Genomic DNA, 16,511 nt, shown 5'->3' with positions numbered 1-16,511 from the left:
TAGGTGTTCTGATAGTGCATAAATATTATAATTGTTGTTGATGCATTGACATATATTTATCATGACCTTCTTTGTTTCTTTTTTTTTTTTTACCAATTTAAAGTGTTTTAGTGATATAAATATCACTATCCTAGATTTTTTAAAGTTAGCATTTGCTTGAATGCCTTTTTCCAGACCTTCACTTTCAGTCTATGTGTTGCTAAGTTTAAAGTCAGTCTCTTATAGACAGCATTTTTGTTGTTTTGTTTTTGGTATTTGGGCCAAATCCAGCAATGCTCAGGATTTACTACTTGATCTGCACTCAGATCTTAACTCTTGGAAATGATCAGGGGACCATAAGAGATGTCAGAGACTGAACGTGGCTCTGCTGCATGCAAGACAAATGACCTACCCTTATGTTATTTCTCCAGCCTCATAGGCAGCATATTTTGGGATATTAGTTTGTTTACTTTCCAGTCAACCTTTCCATATATTCTTTTGTTTTGTTTTGTTTTTTAGTTTTGGGCCACATTTGACGGTGCTCAGAGGTTACTGGTTCTGTGCTCAGGAACCATTCTTGGCAGGTTTGGGGGACCACATGGGGTGCTGGGGATAGAACCCGGGTCAGCAAATGCAAGCAGCAGCATGCAAGGCAAATACCCTACCAGCTGTGCTATTACTCCAGTCATCTTTCCATATCTTTTAACTTATGCTTAAAATGTAATAACCTATTTATATTTAAAGTAATCACTAATAGGTAAGGATTGTCTTTTACCATATTGTTATTTTTTCTGTTTAGTTTGTGTACATTTCACTATATTTGTATCATCTTAGAAAAATGCTAATATCATCTGTTTTCTTTCTGACAGGTTTTCTGCTCCTTCCTTTTTTAAAGACTTTTGTCATGCTCAGGGACTTGAAACAAAGTTTAGTTTAGCAAAGCATATTTAAGAAAATAGAAATCTGGTGCAGAGAAATTTGGCATTGATTTAAAATATGTTTTTTATCATTTTAAAGAAAGAATATTATATTTTACTTAGATAAGATATTACTATAAACAATGACTCAAGCATATAACATTTACTTTTAATATGTTACATTCCAAAACTTTTTTCAGAACTATTTTTGTTGAATTTATGTAAATATTTTTAAGCGCCTATTGTGTGAAATTTTAATACTTTTCCAAGAAATGTAAACGAATAAGGTTATTTCTGTCTTCCAGTTTGTATTTTCAATGTTGATTTTTTTTTTTTTTTTTGGTTTTTGGGCCACACCTGGTTACTCCTGGCTATGCGCTTAGAAGTCGCTCCTGGCTTGGGGGACCATATGGGACACCAGGGGATCAAACCGTGGTCCATCCTAGGCTAGCGCTGGCGAGGCAGCATCCCATATGGTCCCCCAAGCCTGCCAGGAGCAATTTCTTACTGCAGAGCCGGGAGTAACCCCCGAGCGCCTCTGGGTATGGCCCAACCCCCCCCCAAAAAAAACCAAAAAATAATTTTTTGCTGGATAATATGTTATTGTATTGTTATACAATATTTTGTTTCTCTATTTATTAGTTGAAACTAATATGCTTTGTAGCTATTATAAATGATTTCATTTATAAATATTAATTACTATAAATATATTAATTACTTTAGATAGCAAGCCTTAAATTTATAGAGATACAAACTGTTCCACATATTCATACTATTCTGTTATTTGTTCTACTATTTAGAACAAATTATTTTTATATTATAAAAGATTTTTTTCTTTACCTAAAGAGAATATTTTAATATGAGTATTACCTCCTATGAACTGTTTTCATCCTATAAGCTGTTTAAATATGTTATAGCCACAACTTAGATATTTGGCATATTTACATTATGCTTATGCCACATGTATTATATAACCTCGCTCCTCTGCTTTAAATCAATTTATTACTACTCTTTAGAGAATTTGAACTTAAGTGACAAAAAGTTGGATTATTTATCTTATTCATACCCAGTGTAAAATTATAAATTTTTATTATGGGCAGTGAACCATTCGCTGGATGTACTGTTAAGGTTTGGTTATTCCACAGTTCCCAAAAGGGAAAGGAGTTCCCATGTCCCATATCCAGGAAAGATAGGAGAAACTGTTCCAGTTATATTAGTCCACAGTAAATATTCCACACAGATGAGGGTAAGAGGAGGCAAGAAACTAGTACTCAAGCAATTCATAAACAAGCCAGCTGCTCCAATCCAGGAGCCCACAAGCCTGCAGGAAGAAAAAGCTCTTTTCCTCAGCTACCCACCTCAAATTTATTCAAGTCCAAACTACACCAAGGGAAAGGAGAAAAAGCAGGCACTGAGAACAGGTACCAAAGAGACCTATTACAAAGACCTCTATTAATACCTAACAATCATGTACAAGAATTTAAAGGAGTTTTCTTTTTCTCTCATATCAAATATTCATTTTGTTCCCAAATATGTTTTGACCTATATTATCTACTTCACCTAATCTAGCCTTTTTTTTATTTGTTCTAGCTATACTATACTGCCTGCTATTTTTCAAACATGCCAAACATAACCTATAGACTTCTGCAATAATACTATTCTACACGTAGTGTTTTTTTTTAATGGGGGAAGGGTGCTTACACATCAGCAATTCTCATGTGACACAACTGGAAATTGTGGGGTAGCGTGTGGTACTGAGGGTTGAACCAGGGTCAGCGGCATGCAGAGCAAATGCCTTATCATTTGTTCTGTATCTTCCATGCTGCTTGGTGTTTTGTACTTTGAGATTTCTTTTTGTATCATATATGGCAGGTTTTTGGAGGTATTTTTGATATGACTAGCTGAATCAAATACCTGTTTTATCCAATAGGTGGGTTTTCAGAAAAGACATATGAATGGAGTTCAGAAGAAGAGGAACCAGTGAAAAAGGCTGGGCCAGTCCAAGTCCTCATTGTCAAAGATGACCATTCCTTTGAGTTGGATGAAGCAGCACTAAATCGTATCCTTCTCTCAGAGGCTGTCAGAGATAAGGAGGTTGTTGCCGTATCTGTTGCTGGAGCATTTAGGAAAGGAAAATCCTTTCTGATGGACTTCATGTTGCGATATATGTACAACCTGGTAAGCTTGACCTAATGCTTTACAAAGTTTCTTTTGTGCTGTGGTTACTTTATGCTTTATTTAGTAGTGTCTACTAAAATAAATCTACCTTTTTTTAACATTAAGCACCTTAGGTATGGAGTGGTTTAGTGGCCAGAGCAGTAGCGTAGTGGTAGGGCATTTGCCTTACACATGGGTGACAAAGGATGTACCTCAGTTCGATCCCCAGTGTCCCATATGGTCCCCCAACCTAGGAGCGATTTCTGAGCACAGAGCCAGAAGTAACCCCTGAGTGTCACCAGGTGTGGCCCCAAAACCAAAAAAAAAAAAAAAAAAAAAAAAGAAAGTATGGAATGGGTATTGTGTAACTTTTTGGCTGAAGCTGCCTTGCTACATTTCATATAGCATATACTTTAAAAAAAAAAAAGCCCTCTTATTTATTTATTAAAATTTTGGGACCTCAGTTAATAGTACTTTAGGCAGTGCTTAAGGGAGACTATGTAGTGCTGGGAATTGAACTCAGGTCTCTTGTAAGCAAAGCATGTGTCCCAACTCCTTAGGCTATGACTCTGGTCATTTCCTTACTCTTTTAAAAACATACATACCATTAACTATGTGATTATAAACCTCACGTGCTGCATTACTTAAAAATCAAATAAGTTCTCACATTATTTTCATTATAATTTCCCAAGAACAATTATTCTGAATTTTACATCCACTACCTGTGTTCTGCCATTTGTATTAATGTTCTTGCTCTATTACATGGGTCTCCAAGTCTTCTTTTCAACTATTACTTTATTTTATTTCTTTCTTTTGTTTGTTTGTTTGTTTGTTTTTGGGTCACACCCGGCAGTGCTCAGGGAGTTACTCCTGGCTCTCTGCTCAGAAATTGCTCCTGGCAGGCTCGGGGGACCATATGAGATGCCGGGATTCGAACCACCATCCTTCTGCATGCAAGGCAAATGCCCTACTTCCATGCTATCTCTCCATCTCCTTTACTTTATTTCTTTAATTAATTTCAGAAAACTTTCTGACTCATATACTTCTTCAAAATATTTTAGAATGTATTACTAAATTTACTATATGTATGTATATATAGTTTTTGGGTTTTGGCCATACCTGGTGATGTTCAGGGGTTACTCCTAGCGGCTATGCGCTCAGAAATCACTCCTGGCTTGGGGGACCATATAGGACACCAGGGGATCGAATGCGGACCGTTCTAGGTTAGTGTGCATGTCACCGCTCTGGTCCCAGAATTCAGAAATTTTAAATTAAAATTTTTCTATAACTAATCCTGCCCTTTTATGTTAAAAATAAAAAATAATAGTATTTATTTATATGTTTTACTTATTTCATTTCCTTTCCTTAGTTTTTTTGTTGAGTGATTAAAGATACCACGAAATCCATTAAAGTTAGCATTTAGAGCTTGCATACTTGTGGTGATTGCACTCACTGAGAAATCAGACACTTTTTAGTTGTGTCAGGGGCATTTTGGATGTCATGCTAACCTGGCTTTTACACTTGGTTACACTTTTTTTTTTTTTTTTTGGTTTTTGTGTGACACATGGCAGCGTTCAGGGGTTACTCCTGACTCTATGCTCAGAAATCACTCCTGGCAGGCTCTGGGGACCACATGGGATGCCGGGATTCGAACTGCCGTCCTTCTGCATGAAAGGCAAACGCCTTACCTCCATGCTATCTCTCCGGCCCCTTGGTTGCACTTCTTAAATGTTTACTTTGTGGTGGTGGTGCTCTTCAAAGATTGAATACTTTATGTATTGCTCGGGAGATCAAACAGCACAGTTGTGGAATGTGGGATGGTATTAGAGATTAGAATTCAAGACTTCTCCAGTCTTCGTCTCCAAGCAGATTCTTTTGCCATTGAACTACTTCAGGTCCCTAGCATATTCATCATTTCCAGTTAAACACTAAAATAAAATACTCAATAACATTCACCATGTTGCTTATATTACATAGCATCTGTGATATTAAAGTCTACCATGCTTGTTTTAATTTTGTTTATTTTCTATACCTGCTATTAAATGTCTTTCCTCTTGCAACTCACTTGCTCCTTTTCCCAAACCAAAGAATTTATATCTATAAGTATATATTACTTTATATCTGGATATAATATATTTTCTTTCCTTCTTTTCTTTCTTCCATCTTCCTTCCATGTACTCCCAAAGTTTGTTCTCTAAATATTCTAGTTCATATATTACCTCTCATCAAGTCTTACCTGACCAAGATATTTATTTTCCTATGCTTGCATTTATTCCTAATATATGCTCTCATTATGACACAGATAGCATTATGCCATATATATTTATTTTGATTTGCACATCTGTCATCCTGTTGGATGATGTTGAAGCCTGTGAACTTCCTCTGGTAAGGAATAATAACTCTTTGCCCTAGCATAAAATATTATACATGTTGTACATTATTTCTCTATAATTACTGTCTATGGATTAAGTAATTATGTCAATGTAATGATGTGCATGTATTTTTGTATATTTGTAACTGGAGTTTGACAGGATCACAAAGCAAAATCATGAGTGAAAAAATATTCCATATATCTAGATCTATATCATGGCTCTCTTCATTTATAGGAATCAGTTGATTGGGTTGGAGACTACAATGAACCACTGACTGGTTTTTCATGGAGAGGTGGTTCTGAACGAGAGACCACTGGAATCCAGATATGGAGTGAAGTCTTCCTGATCAATAAACCTGACGGTAAAAAGGTATGATGCAATATTCTTACAGAATATTCAGTTTTGCTTTTATGGTCACCGTTTTTCAGGATTCACAAAAAACATTTTTTTGAAAACTAATTTTGGCTATTGACATGAATTTTAAAAAGCAAATGGACACGGAGACTAAAAGAATAAAGGGAAGAGAGAAAGAGGGAGGAGAGGGGAGAGAGAGAAGAAAAAGTGTCTGCCATAGAGGCAGAGAAAGGGGAGGGGAGAAGGGAAGGTAATTTGGGAAATTAGTGGCTGGAAATGAGCACCAGAGAAGGGATGATTGTTGGAACAGTGTACGACTGAAACTCCACTATCAACAGTTTTACTCGATATCGCACAGTGACTTAATTAAAAAAAAAACGGAAAGAAAGAAAGAAAGAAAGAAAGAAAGAAAGAAAGAAAGAAAGAAAGAAAGAAAGAAAGAAAGAAAGAAAGAAAGAAAGAAAGAAAGAAAGAAAGAGAAAGAAAGAGAGAGAGAGAGAGAGAAAGAAGGAAGGAAGGAAGGAAGGAAGGAAGGAAGGAAGGAAGGAAGGAAGGAAGGAAAGGAAAGGAAAGAAAGAAAGAAAGAAAGAAAGAAAGAAAGAAAGAAAGAAAGAAAGAAAGAAAGAAAGAAAGAAAGAAAGAAAGAAAGAAAGAAAGAAAGAAAGAAAGAAAAAGAAAGAAAGAAAGAAAGAAAGAGAAAGAAGAAAGAGAGAAAGAGAAAGAAAGAAAAGAAAGAAGAAAGAGAGAAAGAAAGAGAAAAGAAAGAAGAGAAAGAAAGAAAGAAAGAAAGAAAGAAAGAAAGAAAGAAAGAAAGAAAGAAAGAAAGAAAGAAAGAAAGAAAGAAAAAGAGAAAAAGAGAAAGAAAGAAAGAGAGAGAGAGAGAAAGAAAGAGAGAGAGAAAGAAAGAAAGAACAGGAAATGGAGGTGAGCTGGAGAAATAGTGCAGCTGGTAGGGTACTTGCCTTGTATGTGGCTGACTGGGTTTGATCTCTGATATCCACTGTGTCCCCTGAGCACCACCATTCCTGAAGTGTTCGTATTGTAGCAATCCTACATACCCTGTGAGATATCAATAATCCATTCTATTTGCCTGATAGGTGGCAGTGCTATTGATGGACACTCAGGGAACCTTTGATAGTCAATCAACTTTGAGAGATTCAGCTACAGTGTTTGCCCTTAGCACAATGATCAGCTCAATACAGGTATGGAATACAGTCTATCCATTTTGATAGCTATTTCTTTCATTAAAAATTATGAACATATATGTTTCAACTTATCTATGTCAGTAAGACAAATGAGGGAAATGGAGAATCATAAATATCATTTGTCTGAATTATCATGCAAGTTTTAATAATTATTTTCACACTAAGAGAATTATTTTGCTATTTTAGTCTAATTTTTCATTTTCAAATTGCTTAAGAAGGCATGTATGAGAGATTGATTTTGTGATGAGAAGTTTTAAAAATGAGGCTGACAAAATATATGCTTGCTATGATAATAATTATTTTCACATTTTAATTTGATTTCCTAATCAGGTATATAACTTATCCCAAAATGTCCAAGAGGACGATCTTCAGCACCTTCAGGTAACAATGTTTGTATATTTTTGTCTTGAATGCATAAATAGAGAGCATGTATAATGGAATATTAGAATTTTACTGGGCTATCTTTTACTTGGAACAGTTAGCAACTCCAAAAAAGAGTTAGGAACCTAACCACTTTCCAAATTTTTTGTTTCAACGTTGTGTGGTTTCATTCTTTCCAATTCAGTTTTCAGATGCCTTTTTAAAAATAGTTACTTCTGGTCAACCCAATATATGTGGAAATAATGACAAATTGAGTGAAGAAAAAAAATTGTGTTTAAAAATGACCCAAAATGTGAAGTTGAAGTCTTTAAAGATCAGGGATTAGTATTGTTAACATTATATCAATTATATATGTATCAATTATGTATATCAATTTTATATTCATCAACTATATCATATCTGTAAACCAATTCATACTTAAAAATGATGAGGGGCTACTCCATGATAGCTCATAGAATTTAATTTTAGATTTGACAGAAATATCAGTGATACCTAATTTTGTCTTCATATTTACAAGTGAGCAAATTTAAAGAAATTAATACTTTGGGGCTGGAGATATAGTATGGAGGTAAGGTGTTTGCCTTGCACGCAGAAGGTCGGTAGTTGGAATCCCGGCATCCCATATGGTCCCCTGAGTCTGCCAGGAGTGATTTCTGAGCATAGAACCAGGAGTAACCTCTGAGCGCTGCCAGGTGTGGCCCAAAAACTAAAAACCAAAAATTAATACTTTGCTTAAACTCATGTGAGTAATGGTACAGCAGGAATACACATATATCTTCCAATTAGATTGACTATTCTACTGTCAGAGTGTTATATAAATTTTAAATACCGGTAAGTTAAAATTTTAGATATTGGAGCCAGAGCAAGTACACTGGGTAGAGTGCTTGCCTTGCATGTAGTCAGCCTGTGTTCAATCCCTGACACCATATATGGTCCCCTGAACTATTTCAGGAGTGGTCCCAGAGATCAAGCCCAGGTCAGGAACATGAAAGGTGAGCACCTTACCCCCGTACTCTTTCTTGCCCCACATTTTTTTTTTTTTTTTGGTTTTTGGGCCACACCCGGTAACGCTCAGGGGTTACTCCTGGCTATGTGCTCAGAAGTCGCTCCTGGCTTGGGGGACCATATGGGACGCCGGGGGATCGAACCGCGGTCCGTCTCCTAGGCTAGCGCAGGTAAGGCAGGCACCTTACCTCCAGCGCCACCGCCCGGCCCCGCCCCACATTTTTTAATCTAGATGCCTAAGTATCTTCATAATAATTTAGGTGACCATACCATTAAAATCCTTGATCAATAAAGTTTGTAAATATATTCCACAAATTTTATGACTCACTGATCTAATCTATGTAAGTGCTATTTGTGAAGGATTATTTAACATGCTTTCTTCTTCCCCCACATAAAATTTATTATTTTAATTATATAAACACGTTAGCTTTAAAATGGGAACTTTCAGTCAGAGGGAGAGAGACCAATACAGAATGATCTCTCACATTTGGAATATAAAGAAAGAAACATAATGATGAAATGATGAATGCCCAAAGAACATGAAAAAACAAAGAATATGAAAACTGGTGTTTATAGGAAACTTGCCACCTGGTGGAGGGGACTGGAGGAAAGTACAAGAAGGTGGCCGCGTTTATGGTAGGGGGAAGTGTTCAGCCAGAAGGAGAAGGTAGTGCTGAAAGATAGTAAAGATGTTATGTATGAAACCCTGCCAGAAACCATACTGTAAACTATAAGGCAAAAACTTAAAACAAAACCATTTTTCATAGAAGCTGATTGGTGGATGATAGGTAAACTGGGTTAGTGGTGGTACTGATGGCTGGAAGTTGATACAGTTGAAGTGATCGGTGTTGAAACATTTTATGCCTTAAAACTATCATAAATAACTATAATTTCACAGTGCTTAAATAAAAAGTAAAACTAGAACCTTATATTTCAAATGAAAATTTAAAAATAACTGTTTTATCTAATACTTGGTTTCTTTTTTTTTTTTTTTTTTTTTTTTTGGTTTTTGGGCCACACCCGTTTGACGCTCAGGGGTTACTCCTGGCTATGTGCTCAGAAATCGCCCCTGGCTTGGGTGGACCATATGGGACGCCGGGGGATCGAACCGAGGTCCTTCCTTGGCTAGCGCTTGCAAGGCAGACACCTTACCTCCAGCGCCACCTACCCGGCCCCTAATACTTGGTTTCTTAAAATAATTCCCATGATGTAATATGGCATTCTATTTCAGCTAGGAAAAATGAATTAAAGATAGCTAAGAAGCAAATCTTTACAGATATTTAAGTCTCTCTCTCTCTCTCTCTCTCTCTCTGTGTGTGTGTGTGTGTGTGTGTGTGTGTGTGTGTGTGTGTGTGTGTGTGTGTGTGTGATTTTCCTTCTAGCTTTTTACTGAGTATGGCAGACTAGCAATGGAGGAAACATTCCTGAAACCATTCCAGGTAAGCGGGGGTAAAATAATGGCAAATTTTTGCTTATTTTTCTGGAGACTTTAATGAGCGTGTTGATTAGATGAGAGTGTCATGCTCCTTTTTCTTTATTTAAGATTTTATTTAAGAAGTGCTTTTTAAAAAAGAAGCACTTTTGAATACATACATAATGCTGTTTGTGATATAGAAGAAAATACAGCAAATGAAAATTTTGCTTTAAAATAAGAAAATATTAAAATTATATATTCAGATTCATGCAAGAGTACTTGCTTTTCTCCCTTGAGCCAAAGCCTGAAGTGGCCATAGAAGCTAGAAAAAATATTGATTAACTTGTTCAGCATTATAAAAATAAATACAGGGGCCGGAGCGGTAGCGCTGGAGGTAAGGCATCTGCCTTGCAAGCGCTAGCCCAGGACGGACTGCAGTTCAATCCCCCAGCGTCCCATATGGTCCCCCAAGCCAGGAGCAATTTCTGAGCGCATAGCTGGGAGTGTAACCCCTAAGCATCACCGGGTGTGCCCCCCCACAAACAAAACAAAACAAAAGAAAAAGCTAAATACAAATAAGCAAACAAGAATAAGGTGGTCATAAGTCACAGCACAAACAGCACCATATAGGATATTGAGTGGGAGGGAGCACATTTTTTGGAGAAGCTTCCTTCCAATTTTTTATCACATCTCACTAACTCTCAGAAGGCAGCTAAGAGCCAGTGGGCCCTCTGCTGGGGAGAAAAGAGTAACTTAGGGGTTTTGTCTATAGATTCTGTGGTCGAACACTGTTTGCCTCCAACGCTTTCCCTGTGTCTGCATTAAATTCTTGTAATCAGGGGCCAGCGAGGTGGCACTAGAGGTAAGGTGTCTGCCTTGCAAGCGCTAGCCAAGGAAGGACCGCGGTTCGATCCCCCAGCGTCCCATATGGCCCACCCCCCCCAAGCCTGGGGCAATTTCTGAGCGCTTAGCCAGGAGTAAACCCTGAGCATCTAATGGGTGTGGCCTGAAAAAACAAACAAACAAACAAATTCTTGTAATCAGGAGGCTATAACTGAATCACACAGCACTCTTATGCCTCACTAGTTCCTGAGAAACCTTTCTGAAAATTAAAAAGAAAACCTCCAGGGGCCAGAGAGATAGTACAGTGGTAGGGCGTTTGCCTTGCACACAACCGACCCAGGACCAAGCTGGATTTGATTCCCGGCTTCCCATATGGTCCAGGAGCCTGCCAGGAGCGATTTCTGAGTACAGCACCAGGAGTAACACCTGAGCACTACCGGGTGTGCTCTCCCCCTCCCCCAAAAAAAGAAAACCTCCAATAGATTAAAAAATTTTTGAATGCATAAATATTAACAAAATAGAAAAATATTGAGATCTGAGGGAAGATAGAATCCAAGTAGGCTATGTGTATTTGCAGTAACACCACCTAAAAGAAAGAATATAAGCTATATTAATATCAAATTCAGTAATTTCAGAGAAAAGTATTTCTAGTGATAAAGAAATGTTGTTATTATTATTATTTTTTTTGCCGTTGGGCATTTAGCTCAGGGTTTACCCCTAGCTCTGTGCTCAGGGATCAGTCCTCACCAGGCTTAGGAGAACAGATCAAGATGTTTAGGTGGACCCAGGTTGACCATGTGCAAGGCAAACTCCTTAAATCCTGTCCTATCTCTCTGGCCCCAAAGTGTTACCTTTGTTTGTTTGTTGTTTTTGGGCTACCCAGAAATGCTCAAGGGTTACTCCTGGCTCTGTGCTCAGAAATCACTCCTGGCAGGTTCAAGGGACCATATGGGATGCTGGGAATCTAACCCTGTCAGTCTTGGGTTGGTCGCCTGTAAGGCAAACGCCCTACGACTGTGCTATCTCTCTGGCCCCCAAAGTGTTACTTCTTAATATAAGAATGACATATGAGTAAACAAGCTGAAAAAATGTCAGCAGGTGCACATGTGTGTTACCAGTCCATGCACTTGGTGTCTGCAGCTCCCATTCTGGGATGTAAACTATCCTACTTAAACTCTAGGATGTGGACTGGGGCTCTCTCTGCCTTGGAGAAGTCTGTAACACCCTTGAATGTGTTACTCATTATCTTTCTTATCTTCTCCCTTCCCTTCTACTGTATTACAAATAAAAACTGTTTTTACTTCAAAAAAGAAAAATCTTTAAGTAAATATAAACCTTATTTATATGTAATCATATCTAATGTTTAATAGTTAAAAAAGGGGGCCCGGAGAGATAGCACAGCGGTGTTTGCCTTGCAAGCAGCCGATCCAGGACCAGAGGTAGTTGGTTCGAATCCCGGTGTCCCATGTGGTCCCCCGTGCCTGCCAGAAGCTATTTCTGAGCAGACAGACAGGAGTAACCCCTGAGCACCACCGGGTGTGGCCTAAAAACCAAAAAAAAAAAAAAAAGTAAAAAAAGAACCAACGGGGGGGGCTGGCAAGGTGGCACTAGAGGTAAGGTGTCTGCCTTGCAAGCGCTAGCCCAGGACAGACCGCAGTTCAATCCCCTGGCGTCCCATATGGTCCCCCAAGCCAGGGGCGATTTCTGAGCGCATAGCCAGGAGTAACCCCTGAAAAAAAAAAAAAAAAAGAACCAGGGCCAGAGTGATAGTAGAGCAGGTAGGTGCTTACCTAATTAATATGTAGCCAACTTGGATTCAATTTCTAGCACTCTTTTGGTCCCCTGAGCTCCCTAGGAATAATTTCTCAGACCAGAGCCAGGAATAATCCCTGAGTACCACTCGGTGAGACCCCAAACAACAAACAAACAAACAAACAATGTAAAGAAGACTTTCATAGTATTATAATGGTGTGTTGTGAATGAAAGTATAAATTCTCTCTTGAATCTAAGAAAAATAATAGGTAGAGGAATCCAGGTTTAAAAAAAAAGTCCTAGCTTATAGCCTTCTCTATTATTATTTATAACACCAACTATACTAGTATTAAATATTGACTTATTTTTATTTATTTATTTATTTTCGGGCCACACCTGGTGGTACTCCTGGGTTACTGCGGGCTTTGTGCTCAGAAATCGCTCCTGGCTTGGTGGTCCATATGGGACACTGAGGATCGAATCCAGGTCTGTCCTGAATTAGCCGCGTGCAAGGCAAATACCCTACTGCTGTGCTATTGCTCTGGCCTCCCTATTTTTTATATTTTTTAAACCACTTGTTAGCTTGATAGTTGAAGTGTTGAGTGTGATTAGATTGCTTAGTTTTCTATTTTGTGAACTTGTTATTCTCAGACAGACTGGGAAACGACGTAAACTGTGGAAAAGAATTTTTTTTAAACAGTTGGAGTTTTGCTTTGTTTGTTAATAGCAGAGAGTTAGTTCTTACCAGTAGATGTCACTACATCTTAATCTATGCTAGATTTTCTTTCTTTTCTTTTTTTTAAAGCCAGTCAAATTGAGCAGTGAGGGGATTATATACCAACTTTGGTGATAATAACGTTAATAAATTCTGATAAAACACTGCCATTGGACCAACCTATGCTAGATTTTTCTAACGCTGAAAAAAGACCAGTCAGCACTGGCAATAAATATAGAAATAAATATATTGCCTTTGGTTAAAAAAAAAAAGATATCAGTGAGGGTTCAGAGCAATAGCACAATGGGTAGGGCATTTGTCTTGCATGTGCTGACCCGGGTTCAATCCCTGGCATCCCATATAGTCTCCCGAGTCTGCCAGAATAATTTCTACCAGGACTAATTTCTAAACAAAGAGCCAGGAATAATTTGAGTACCTCCTCGTGTGGCCCAATAACCAAAACCAAAACCAAACAAAAACAGTAGGTTCCTTTAAGAGAAAGTCAATTGTCGGCAAATTATTAATTTAAGAAGTATCATTGTAGGGGCTGGAACTATAGCACAGATGGTAGGGTGTTTGCCTTGCACACACTGACCAGGGTTCAATCCCTGTCATCCCATATATTGTCCCAAGTCTGCCAGGAATAATTTCTGAGCAGAGCCAGGAAGAACCCTAAGTGCCACCAGATGTGGTCCCCCAAACAAACAAACAAAAATAGATACCATTGTGGAGCCAGAGTGATAGCACAGCGGGGAGAGTATTTGCCTTGTATGTCGCTGACCCAGTTTTGATCCCTAGCATCCCATATGGTCCCCTGAGCATGCCAGGAGTAACTCCTGAGTACTACCAGATGTGGGGCCCCAAATAAAAAACAAACAAACAAAATAAGTATCACTGGAAATAGGAAGTTTTGGGCGAGGAGCCAATAAGAAGTTAAGACATTTGTTTCACAGGAAACTAACCCTCCTTCTATATAGAGCACCATAAATGGTCTCCAAAAATCACCAAGAGTGATCCCTGAGCACAGAGCTAGATAAGTTCTGAGCACTGTCATGTGCTGCCCCAATACTACTTTCCCAAATAAAATTTTATGGGAAATTTTTCAACTTTACCTGAAAAAGAAAATGAGGGAGAATTCAAGAAAAAAATTTTGTCCTAAAATTAAACCAAATCCAACAAACATAAAATCATTCATTTTTTTCTTTTCTTTTCTCTTTTTCGGGGGATGGGGTCACACCCGGTGGCACTCAGGGGTTACTCCTGGCTCTACGCTCAGAAATCGCTACTGGCAGGGTCGGGGGACCATATGGGATGCCGGGATTTGAACCATTGTCCTCCTGCATGCAAGGCAAACACCCTACCTCCATGCTATCTCTCCAGCTCCTCATTTTTTTTATGAGGCCATATCCCATGGTGCTTGAGGCTTATTGCTGACTGTACTCAGAGGTCACTTCTAGACATTCTTAAGGGACCATACTTAGTACTGGGAATCAAACTCAGTTCAGCCATATGCAGAAGACTCACTGTATTTATCTCTCTAACCCCCAAATAATCCTTAACTCTGAAACTCTTTTTTCCTTTGTTTTTCTGGGCCACACCCGGTGATGCTCAGGGGTTACTCCTGGTGCTTGTGCCACACCACTCTGGCCCCAACTCTGAAACATTTTTAACTATATACAAATAACTAATAAGGTCTTTTAGGCAATAAAAGTGATGGCAGATAGCCAATGAAGTTAAAAGCTTGAATTACAAATGTTTGATTCTCCAATATAAAGCCAATATTTTTGTTGTTTTTTTTGGGAGGACCACACCCAGCCATTCTTGGGTTAGGCAGACCCAAGGGACCAGATGAGATGCCAGAGATTGAACCTGGGTTGGCTATATGCAAGGCAAGTGCCCTACCCACTGTTCTATTGCTCCAGCCCTTCAGAACCAATTTGTATCAGACTTTAATCAAGCGAACAAAATATCCATTCTTATAAAGACTTTTAAAGTTTTAAAGTTTTTTTAATTAAAAGTTAAATGAGCTCAATTTGAAAGCAGCATTGAAGTGTGAATTCAGCTTGCATTAGATTTCCAATTGATCCTGGAAAGGAGTAGAGGGGTGTCACTTTGTTGATACAAATATGATTTGCATGACATAAATAGAGGCTGGAGCAATAGCCGCAGTTGTAGGGCATTTGCCTTGTCCAGGTTGACCCAGGATGGACCTGCGTTTGATCTCCGGCATCTTATATGCTCCCCCCCCCCACCCGGCCAGGCATGATTTCTGAGCACATATCCAGAAGTGTAACCTCTGAGCATCACTGGGTATAGCCCCCCCAAATGAAAACAAATACATTATATAAATAATTTACCATAATTAATTTTAAGCTATCAGCATGTCAGATGACTTCTAAAATTCTTCACATTTTAACAGCTATTCTTTTCAGTCCTATAAAAGCCAACTATTTAACACACCCAAGACATAATCTCCATGGACATAAATTAGAATTCTTAGAATGACATTACTCTTTTGGGTGGGGTTGGGGCTACACCCGGCAGTGCTCAGAGGTTACTACTGGCTCTGTGCTCAAAAATCATTCTTGGCAGTCTCAGGGGACCTTATAGGATGCCGGTGATTGATCCCAGGTCAACAGCTTGCAAGGAAAATGCCCTATCTACTGTGCTATCGCTCGGCCCCTGAATAACATTATTATTACTTTTTTTTTTTACCTCTTTTGTTCACTATGAGTACTTTAATCTTAAGAATAATAATCCCATAGGACTACTTCATTAATGTAATTGTTTTATAAAGTAATTATTTTAGTCTCAAGGACTTCAAAAAGTTTGGTGGAACTAATATTATATACTTCCATTAATTTAAACATAGCTAAAAATGAATTGAAACATGGTTGTATGTCATACATGCTTATTTTTACAAGAGCTAGTTTCCAGTTTTCTCGAAGAATCTGGGTTAAAATAGCTTGTTAATGATGTGATAGAAGGTTGGGGCCAGAGCAGTGGTGCAAGCGGTAGGACATTTGCCTTGCACGTGCTAACCTAGGACAGATCGCAGTTCGATCCCCCCGCATCCCATATGGTCTCCCAAGCCAGGAGTGATGTCTGAGCGCATAGCCAGGAGTAACCCCTGAGCATCACCAGGTGTGGCCCAAAAAGAAAAAAAAGGTTTGTTTCTTCTACTTTCCATCCTGTTTTAGTTTCTATAAGCCATTTATGTCCTCACATGCTCTGTATTGGGAATAATAAATCCTTTGATTAGGATACTTATTACTATTTTCTAAATGTTTTACTGGACATTATCTGAAGTTCAGCTTAAATGAATTCTTTTACTTGCTATTTTTCTTTGTTTATTTTATCACCATGAATTATGAAGTTATGATCGCTATTTTTAAATATGCCTATCTTTCCTGTTGT

The 16,511-nt window shown here is 38.3% G+C and overlaps 1 protein-coding gene across 3 annotated transcripts in view; it reads left to right on the top strand.

Annotated features, from left to right (window-relative positions):
- The window catches only part of ATL1 (atlastin GTPase 1), a 65,636-nt gene that overhangs the window by 19,841 nt on the left and 29,284 nt on the right, over nucleotides 1-16,511 (top strand). For all 3 annotated transcript variants that reach the window (XM_049767277.1, XM_049767260.1, XM_049767269.1), the window contains exons 2-6: nucleotides 2,827-3,074; nucleotides 5,660-5,794; nucleotides 6,877-6,981; nucleotides 7,315-7,365; nucleotides 9,753-9,809. In XM_049767277.1, the coding sequence (XP_049623234.1) occupies nucleotides 2,827-3,074; nucleotides 5,660-5,794; nucleotides 6,877-6,981; nucleotides 7,315-7,365; nucleotides 9,753-9,809 (596 nt within the window). The remainder of the gene's footprint in view (nucleotides 1-2,826; nucleotides 3,075-5,659; nucleotides 5,795-6,876; nucleotides 6,982-7,314; nucleotides 7,366-9,752; nucleotides 9,810-16,511) is intronic.

This window comes from Suncus etruscus, chromosome 2 (genome assembly GCF_024139225.1).
Source record: "Suncus etruscus isolate mSunEtr1 chromosome 2, mSunEtr1.pri.cur, whole genome shotgun sequence".
In the NCBI taxonomy this organism is placed as follows: domain Eukaryota; kingdom Metazoa; phylum Chordata; class Mammalia; order Eulipotyphla; family Soricidae; genus Suncus; species Suncus etruscus.
The sequence above is the reverse complement of the archived record's forward strand: the minus strand, read 5'-3'. Positions and strand labels throughout refer to the sequence as shown.